The 10,028-nt window shown below is 44.0% G+C and overlaps 1 protein-coding gene across 1 annotated transcript in view; it reads right to left on the bottom strand.

Moving 5' to 3' along the window:
* The window catches only part of LOC134212688 (androgen-induced gene 1 protein-like), a 39,479-nt gene extending 33,861 nt beyond the window's left edge, over window positions 1-5,618 (bottom strand). The window contains exon 1 of the mRNA XM_062690756.1: window positions 5,190-5,618. Within this exon, the coding sequence (XP_062546740.1) occupies window positions 5,190-5,378 (189 nt within the window). The 5' untranslated portion in view covers window positions 5,379-5,618. The remainder of the gene's footprint in view (window positions 1-5,189) is intronic.
* Window positions 5,619-10,028: the final 4,410 nt, after the last annotated feature.

The following is a 10,028-nucleotide window of genomic DNA, read 5'->3' on the forward strand; positions in this document are numbered from 1 at the left end:
CGAAAATATCTTTAAATACTGTTATTTTAGGGTCCCGTATTTCAAAAACGATGATAGATGGACACTCGGTGTCTTCAGCAATAAAATTCATAATGAATTACACTACAACTTTGCCAAAGGCACCATATTTAAAAATCGTTTATTAAAGAAGTTACATTTTGCAGCGCCACCTGTGGCAAAAAATGGAACTACAACTTTTCGTCATTCGATGCGCCATATTTTTCTAAAATTTATTCCCGAAGACACCGATGCCAAAAAATAACACCCTAAAGTGGTAAAACAAAAAGTTCACGATTTTAGCCAAACGCACCACTGTGCGTTGCTTTGAACGATAAAGAGTCGTCCTCTTTGGTGTTTGAACTGCCGGGCGAGCAGGTTGTGTGCTGGGCGACAGTTCGTGCTCAATACAGATTTCACAAATGGCGATCCTGCCAGGAGCCACCTTTTCTAGGTGGCATTTTTTTTCTCCTTCCGTTTCAATTAATATTGCTGTTACTGTCGCCCAGCCCACACTTAAGTGCTGTTGCAGTTAAATTAGTTACTGGGCAAAGAATAACTACAGGTAGGTTTACGTTTTCGAAAACTGATTCGCAATGAAACGGAGCCACAGGTGCTGGTTTCTCACAGTTGGAGAAAACCCGAGCGACCCAGGGTTACTGTTCTTTGATTTGCACGGGGGAGTTTGCTCAATGGTTCGATCCGGCAAAAAGGTACGGAGCCACTGGTGCTGGTTTCTCACAGCTGGAGAAAACCCAAGCGACCCAGGGCTACTGTTTTTTTATTTGCACGGGGGAATTTTTCGGGAGCAAGTTTGCTCACTGGTTCGGTCCGGCAAAATGGTACGGAGCCACTGGTGCTGGTTTCTCACAGTTGGAGAAAACCCAAGCGACCCAGGGCTACTGTTTTTGGTTTGCACGGGGAAGTTTTCCGGGAAGTTTGCTCACTGGTTCATTCATTTATTTAGTTAACATCTAAACAGATAACACTGAATCAACAATTTGACGCCACAATGCACGGTTCGAGGCCGCATCTCTCCATCCTCGGATACGCCCTACGCTCGCCAAGTCGTTTTGCACCTGGTCTGCCCATCTCGCTCGCTGCGCTCCACGCCGTCTCGTAACTGCCGGATCGGAAGCAAACACCATCTTTGCAGGGTTGCTGTCCGGCATTCTTGCAACATGCCCTGCCCATCGTACCCTTCCGGCTTTAGCTACCTTCTGGATACTGGGTTCGCCATAGAGTTGGGCGAGCTCATGGTTCATTCTTCGCCGCCACACACCGTCTTCTTGCACACCGCCAAAGATGGTCCTAAGCACCCGTCTCTCGAATACTCCGAGTGCTTGCAAGTCCTCCTCGAGCATTGTCCATGTTTCATGTCCGTAGAGGACAACCGGTCTTATAAGCGTCTTGTACATGACACATTTGGTGCGGTGGCGAATCTTTTTCGACCGCAGTTTCTTCTGGAGCCCGTAGTAGGCCCGACTTCCACTGATGATGCGCCTTCGTATTTCACGACTAACGTTGTTGTCAGCCGTTAGCAAGGATCCGAGGTAGACGAATTCCTCGACCACCTCGAAGGTATCCCCGTCTATCGTAACACTGCTTCCCAGGCGGACCCTGTCGCGCTGGGTTCCGCCCACAAGCATGTACTTTGTCTTTGACGCATTCACCACCAGTCCAACTTTTGTTGCTTCACGTTTCAGGCGGGTGTACAGTTCTGCCACCTTTGCAAATGTTCGGCCGACAATGTCCATGTCATCCGCGAAGCAAATAAATTGACTGGATCTGTTGAAAATCGTACCCCGGCTGTTACACCCGGCTCTCCGCATGACATGTTGGGACCTGGTATTCACGGCATTTTTGAAGGATTTGCCGTACAGTAAAGATCTGGTCCGTTGTGGAGCGGCCGTCAACGAAGCCGGCTTGATAACTTCCCACGAACTCGTTCACTAATGGTGACAGACGACGGAAGATGATCTGGGATATCACTTTGTAGACGGCATTAGGGATGGTGATCGCTCGAAAGTTCTCACACTCCAGTTTGTCGCCTTTCTTGTAGATGGGGCATATAACCCCTTCCTTCCACTCCTCCGGTAGCTGTTCGGTTTCTCAGATTCTGACTATCAGTTTGTGCAGGCAAGTGGCCAGCTTTTCCGGGCTCATCTTGATGAGCTCAGCTCCGATACCATTCTTACCAGCTGCTTTATTGGTCTTTAGCTGTTGAATGGCATCCTTAACTTCCTTCAAGGTGGGGGCTGGTTGGCTTCCATCGTCCGCTGAACTGACTCCGCTGCCTTGATTTTCACTGCCTGTACTTTCAGCGCCATTCAGATGTTCCTCGTAGTGCTGCTTCCACCTTTCGATCACCACACGTTCGTCCGTCAAGATGCTCCCATCCTTATCCCGGTACATTTCGGCTCGCGGCACGAAGCCTTTGCGCATGCGTTGAGCTTCTGATAGAACTTGCGTGTATCTTGAGAACGGCACAGCTGTTCCATCTCCTCGTACTCCGCGTCTTCCAGGCGGCGTTTCTTCTCCTGAAAAAGGCGGGTCTGATGTCTCCGCTTCCGTCTATAACGTTCCACGTTCTGCCGGGTACCTCGCTGCAGCGCGACCGCCCGTGCTGCATCCTTCTCCTCCAGAATCTGCCTGCACTCTTCGTCGACCCAATCGTTCCGTCGACTTCGGCCCATATACCCGACGTTGTTCTCCGCTGCGTCGTTAATGGCTGCTTTGACTGTATTCCAGCAGTACTCAAGAGGGGCCCCATCGAGCTCACCCTCTTCCGGCAACGCTGCCTCGAGATGTTGCGCGTATGCAGTGGCGACATCAGGTTGCTTCAGTTGCTCTAGGTCGTGCTCACTGGCTCAATCCGGCTGGTTTCTCACAGATGGAGAAAACCCAAGCGACCCAGGGCTACTGCTTTTTGATTTGCTCGGGGGAATTTTCCGGGAGCAAGTTTGCTCACTGGTTCGGTCCGGCAAAATGGTAAGCCCTAAGAAATTGTGACGTTTGAGCGGGTCGTATAATGAACGCAAAATGGACTTTTAATCGAGTGAATACCCCGCTTAAGTGTCAAAATTCATTAGGTGAGTTAATTTGATGAACTCCTGCACAGATCTATAGACACGGTTTAATGCGTCGAACAAGCAAAACTGCCATGTTGAGGGAGCTGGCTAGGTTTGATTAAAAAATCTAGCAAACCATGCGCCTCATAAACGATTGTATTAAAGATTTCCATTTATTCCATGGACCGTAGACCACTGTTGCCTTTGACTTTTCCTAGATTATTGCCTTGTCTTGAGAAGAGGTGTAATGCCTCGAGATTTGGTGTTGTTTCACCGAAATTCCTGATTAGAAATATTTTTTCTGTTTTATTTAATTTTAAACTTTCTCCGGGGAAGACGAAGGATGTGAGAGGATTACAGAGGATTGCTCAATACAGATTTCACAGGCACAGTGCCCCCGGATCAGAGAAACGACTTGTATGATGACGGATGTGAGCAGTTAGTTGAGGAGAAGAATGCAGCATGGGCGAGATTGCTGCAACACCGCACGAGGGCGAAGGAGGCACGATACAAACGGGTGCGGAACAGACAAAACTAGATTTTTCGGAGGAAAAAGCGCCAGCAGGAAGATCGAGACCGTGAAGAGACGGAGCAACTGTACCGTGCCAATAACGCACGAAAGTTCTATGAGAAAGTTCTATGAGAAACCGTTCACGTAAGTGCCACGTGCCACAGCCCGATAAGTGTAAGGACATAAACGGGAACCTTCTTACGAACGAACGTGAGGTGATCCAAAGGAGGCGGCAGCACTACGAAAAGCACCTGAATGGCGATGTAGCAGACAACGGTGGCGGTATGGTGATGAACCTAGGAGCACGCGCGCAGGACATGCGACTTCCGGCTCCGAATCTCCAGGAAATCCAGGAGGATATCAGCCGGCTGAAAAACAATAAACCCCCTGAAGTTGACCAACTACCTGGAGAGCTGTTTAAACACGGAGGCACTGATTAGAGCACTGCACTGGGTAATTTCCAAGGTTTGGGAGGATGGGGTTCTGCCACAGGAGTGGATGAAAGGTGTCGTTTGTCCCATCTACAAAAAGAGCGATAAGCTGGATTGTAGCAACTATTTCAACACATTGCTGAACGCTGCCTACAAGGTACTCTCCCAAATTTTATGCCGCCGACTAACACCAATCGCAAGAGAGTTCGTGGGACAGTACCAGGCGGGATTTATGGGTGAACACTCTACTACAGATCAGGTGTTCGCCGTACGCCAGGTATTGCAGAAATACCTCGAATACAACGTGCCCACACATAATCTATTTATCGACTTCAAAGCCGCATATAATACAATCGATCGGGACTAGCTATGGCAGCCAATGCACAAAAAACATATTTCCGGATACACTGGGGCCCTCCTTAGCCCTGCGGTAAGACGCGCGGCTACAAAGCAAGACCATGCTGAGGGTGGCTGGGTTCGATTCCCGGTGCCGGTTTAGGCAATTTTCGGATTGGAATTGCTTTGCGCGTGCTTACAGCGGCACACTAGGAGTTAACTTTCTGAAATCAGTATGGCGAAAGGCATCTAAGGTTCGATTTCTCAAAATTAAGCACCTTAATCGAAAAAATATTTGGTAGGCGTAGTAGCGGACACCATCCTTCATAACCGGTACCAAATAGTTTTTCATGAAAAGTTCCTAATTTTGAGAAAAACCGCGTTAGATGTCTTTCGCCATACAAATTTCTGGCGGTTAACTCTTGCTGGCTATTTGCGCATATACGATAGCGCCTGGATGTGGAAGCGGCCATAAAAAAGTGTTCAAGTACATGAATTCCACGTAAATGGGAACATTCGAAAAATAAGCCTGTCGTATTGTACAGTCTAAGCTGAAATAAGAAATTTATACAGTCATGTACGCTTGTTACTATCATTTGTGTTTTCATTATTATTATCCGAATTTTGGAATGTCACAGTAGCAAAGCAACATGGCAACATGCCACCTTTTCACCCTACTTAATTTATGTTGTAACGATTATAAATGTGCCGAAAGTCCCAATCCTGAGGAATTGAAAAAGGTAATACCATATATATCAACTCTAATGACTGATGCAAGACATAGTGCTTTTACCTTATGTTTCGAAATAAAACTACTTATGTAGCGAAAAAGTTATTACTCACCAGTCCCCAATACGTCAGAAATATCACTCTACCCTTCAGCGGCAGTTTATATTTGTCGTTTCCGGCTAATCCACCGAAAAGCTCCTTGATCTCTTTCGGATATTCATCAATCACGTACAGATCGAAATACATCGCGTAGAAGTAGTGCAGCGCTGTCAGCCCGTGGAATACCAATAGAATTCCCGACATCGCTGTTGTTACATGCACCTTACAAACCAAACTGATGTGGAGGATTGTTAAAACTGCCCTATCGACCCTTTCTGTCGGTTTTTTTGCTGTTGTAATACCTGTGTAGTACACGCTGAGACTATGGACCGATTTGCATAATAAATGCTCTGCACTTTGACCGGCCCAGCGGAATGCCGGTTCGATAACAGCCTGACGGGAAAGGTGCGATTGTGTCGATGTTTCACTTTCGCTTGTTCTACTGAGACTAACCGAAGTACTCAAGTTCTACGCCCTCGTACATCCATAGCAGACGTTGTTTTTTTTTTTCGTTCTCGCCACCAGTAAGTATAAGTGCTTTTAATCTCGTGACAGCCACACGCGATTGATGCGCAAAGGGGTCTCGTCATATTTCAAACTACTCGATTCGCAATCAATGTTATTGCTATATTCTGCGCATCTATTTACAATGCACGAGACTGGATGATCCTAATGTGTCGTAATTTTCGGCCGAAAGACGGTTCGCAGATCAAAGCTCGTCACATAGTGACCGACTGGAGAATTAAGTGCACGGGGCTAATTTAATGTAGCTCTGAGGGAATGACACATAAAATGATCATACAGGTGCTTTGGGTTGAAATGATTGCGATAAACTTAGGCACTAGTCATGTATGAAGGTAAATAGATAGTTGTTATTTTTTGCGTACAGTTGTTCAGCCGTTATTACATACCGTGCGTGATTCGTTTAATTTACTCCATAGTCAATAAAAATTCATCACGTAAATTGTTGAGGGTCATTCATAAATCGCGTACATATGATAAAGTTTCATAAGGAAGACAAGTTTGTGTTATCTTCCGTACCGTACATTTTAGCATAAAAAAATATTGTGGAAAGCGTTTATTGTGTAATTTTTGGATAACCCAATGGTCTTCAACGTTTGAACATGACTTATCGAAACATTACTCACGTTGAGTCAGATCTTTCCAGTTTTTTCATGCTTTCGTAAAAACTCCGATTGTCATCTCACATCTGTTTTTCCCTGTTTTCAAATAAAAATGCGATTCTAATGCAATCAGGTTAGATGCAGAGATATCGATTGTACGACAATTCCCCGAATGCAATTCACCCGAATAACAATTCCCAGGATTTAACAATTCCCCGAATGCTTCTCTCTTCTTTTTGAGTGCGGCACAAAGCGATGGGTATCCAGATAGCCATAAGCAATGGCGTAGGATTGCCGATCCGGAGGTTACGAGTTCGATTCTCGGTTCGGCCCTGGATGCTTCCAGGTGGGAAGCATTTTCGGCTCCTTGAGCAAAGGTGTATCATTTGAACTTGCCACAGAAGACATTCATGCAACTGGCAGGCACGGGAATGCTTTCAATAACTGTGGAAATGCTAGTAGAACACTATGTTGAAAAACAGCCCAAGGCGAAATGAGGGGATATTGCTTTCTTTAAATGCTTAGGCGACTATCTGGCGCTCATTTTTGGTTGTGTCGAAAAGTAAGCGGATGAGTAGTTTGAAAGAATACCCAAGTAACATTTTTAGTTTTATAACGCCCTTGAAGACCATTCTTTACTCTACAAGAGTGCCTTAAAACCATCAGAAAACCGAAATGTTACTGGGGTAGAATGCTTAGCCCGATATCTGAACGACGCGAAATTTAACCAAATTTGTATTGATAATAAATTTTTATTATTCAGTTATCAGTTAATCACATGATTGATAACTAAATATCAAGATGATAATAAGGATATCGAATCGTGTTATCAGTTTGATATCATTTCAGTTATCTGCCTTTGCTCGGGTATAAACACTCCAAATAACTTTTTAAGACAACAAAAAAACTTTGAGGTGACGCATGGGCGTCATTTGTAGTTACAAATGGCATAAGGCCGCTCCCTAACCATAACCCGAGCAACGTCTGAGATCAATATGAGAGCAAATAGAAAACCTATTTTGATATCAAGTAATCTAATCTAAGTAATCAAAATCAGTGATTCCACAACATCAAAATAAGTTATTGGTTTGATCTCAAACTTTGCTCGGAAAGCCCTTACGTTATCAGTTATCAGTGCAGCCCCATATTTCTATTCCTACATTTTAGGATCCTTGATCACAGACAAACAGACATAACGAATGGAATATTTACAGCCACCCTCAGACTCATTTTCAAAATAAAAATTCCTTGATTTTTCTAGGTTTTTCCCAGGATGATCGTAAAATTTCCAGGATTATAAAAATACATAGTTTCTGATGATTTCATTCAATAATTTGTAATAAGAAGTGTTTACCATTATAATACAATGTAGCTCATCATTCCGAGACCACTGGCGGCGCCAAAGTACTGGTATTGGTGAGGCAGGAAATCCTCCACAAATTCTTTAGGAAATACATCCAGAAATTCTTCCGGAAATTAATTCAGAAGAAGGCAAGAATTCTTCCAGGAATTCATTCTAAAATCCCTTCGGGAATGAATTCAGAAATTTCCTCGAAAATGTATTTAGATAAACCATTGGTAATTCCTTAAGAAATTCCTTCGAAAATTGCTTTCAAAACTTCATTAGAAATTTGTTTAGAATATCCTTTGGAAATTCTGGAATTCATCCGAATTTTTTTCCAGGTATGTCTCCGGGAATTACTACAGGAATGCCTCGGGAATTATTTTCCTTCGAAAGTCTAAGAATTTCTGAATAAGTTTCTAAAGGAATTTCAGAAAGAAATTCCAACATTCTTGAACTACTTCAGTAATTACTCCGGAAATTCCCCAAGGAATTCCTTCAAATATGTCCTCAAGAGTTCTTACGGGAATCTCTTTAGGAATTCTTTTGGAAAATTATATTTTGGGCACCTTTCAGAAACTCTTTTGATAATTCCGTCTTTAAAGGAATTCCTTTAGAAATTATTTCAGAAATTTTCAAAGACACACGGTTTGAACAATTGTTGTCTTCCTTTTACTTCCACTAATTCGTATTAACACGCATTTCGTCCTCCACTTGAGGACTTCTTCATTGTGTTGTTGTCGACTGCAAATAATTATTCATTTTCAAAGAGTTTTTAAAGGAATTTTAGAATGAATTTCCAAAGAAATTCCTCCCAGAATTTTGGTAGGATTTCTAAACAAATTTCCGAAAGACTTCCTGAAGTAGTTTTCCACTGAGTTAATGAATGAATATCCGATGGAATTCCAAATAAAAATCTGAAAGAAATAAAAGAATTACTTATGGAAATTCAAGATAAATACGTAAAGGAGACGGTGGTGAGGCACTGGGTCATTAACAAGATTTGGAAGGAGGAAGTTTTGCCGCAGGAGTGGATGGAAGGTGTCGCATGTCCCATCTACAAAAGTCAAAAAGGGGAATAAGCTGGATTGTAGCCAGGGTAGAAATATTTCACAGTCAATGCAGTGTAAAACATGGATTTCAGAAAAAAATATTTCAAGCTCTTTTTCAGTGGAATGTATTCAATCGTCTGAGACGAGTTAAGTAACTCCATTTAATTCCACCAATTATTTCGATATCTTTGCAGATACGTATTTCGACCACACAGTTGTGGTCGAAATACGTATCAGCAAAGATATCGAAATAATTGGTGGAACTAAATGGAGTTAATTAACTCGTCTTAGACGAATGGATCTCAGTATAATCTGAGGTCGCCTTCATCGCCGCCGTGGTGAGTGCGACTGGGTGCAGCCGAAAAATCAAGTCGTATCGACTTCAAAGCCGCATATGATACAATCGATCGGGACCAGCCATGGCAGCTAATGCACGAACACGGATTTCCAGATAAACTGACAAGGTTGATCAAAGCGGCGATGGATCGGGTGATGTGCGTAGTTCGAGTTTCAGGGGCATTCTCGAGTCCCTTCGAAACGCGCAGAGGGATACACCAAGGTGATGGTCTTTCGTGTCTGCTATTCAACATCGCTTTGGAAGGGGTAATACAAAGGGCAGAAATCGACACGAGTGGCACAATTTTCAATAAGTCCGTCCAGTTATTTGGTCGACGACATAGATATTATGGCACGTGACTTTGAGAATATGGAGGAAGGCTACATCAGTCTGCAGAGGGAAGCTAAGCGGATCGGACTAGTCATCAACACGTCAAAGACGAAGTGACGGTGACGAAATCGAGGTACCGCCATCAGGGGTGACAATGGGTCTGGGGGGTGAGAATGGGTCATCGCTCTTACCGGCAGCCTGGAGGTCGTAGATCAAAATCGTTCGAAAAGTTCTCTTATATTTTAGTCTTCTTGCCCTCAGATACATTTAATCCATTCTACAAGCATTCTAAGCAGTTGAAACAGTGACCCATTCTCACTCCCATTTGACCCATTGTCACCCCCGACGACGGTAGTAGAAGAATTTGTGTACTTGGGCTCACTGGTGACTGCTGAAAATGATACTAGCAGAGAAAATCGGAGACGCATAGTAGCTGGAAATCGTACGTACTTTGGACTCCGCAAAACGCTCCGATCGAATAGAGTTCGCCGCTGTACCAAACTGACAATCTACAAAACGCTCATTAGACCAGTAGTCCTATACGGACACGAGACCTGGACGATGCTCGCGGAGGACTAACGCGCACTTAGAGTTTTCGAAAGGAAAGTGCTGCGTACCATCTATGGTGGGGTGCAGATGGCGGACGGTACGTGGAGAAGGCGAATGAAT

This window comes from Armigeres subalbatus, chromosome 2, assembly GCF_024139115.2.
Source record: "Armigeres subalbatus isolate Guangzhou_Male chromosome 2, GZ_Asu_2, whole genome shotgun sequence".
NCBI lineage: Eukaryota > Metazoa > Arthropoda > Insecta > Diptera > Culicidae > Armigeres > Armigeres subalbatus.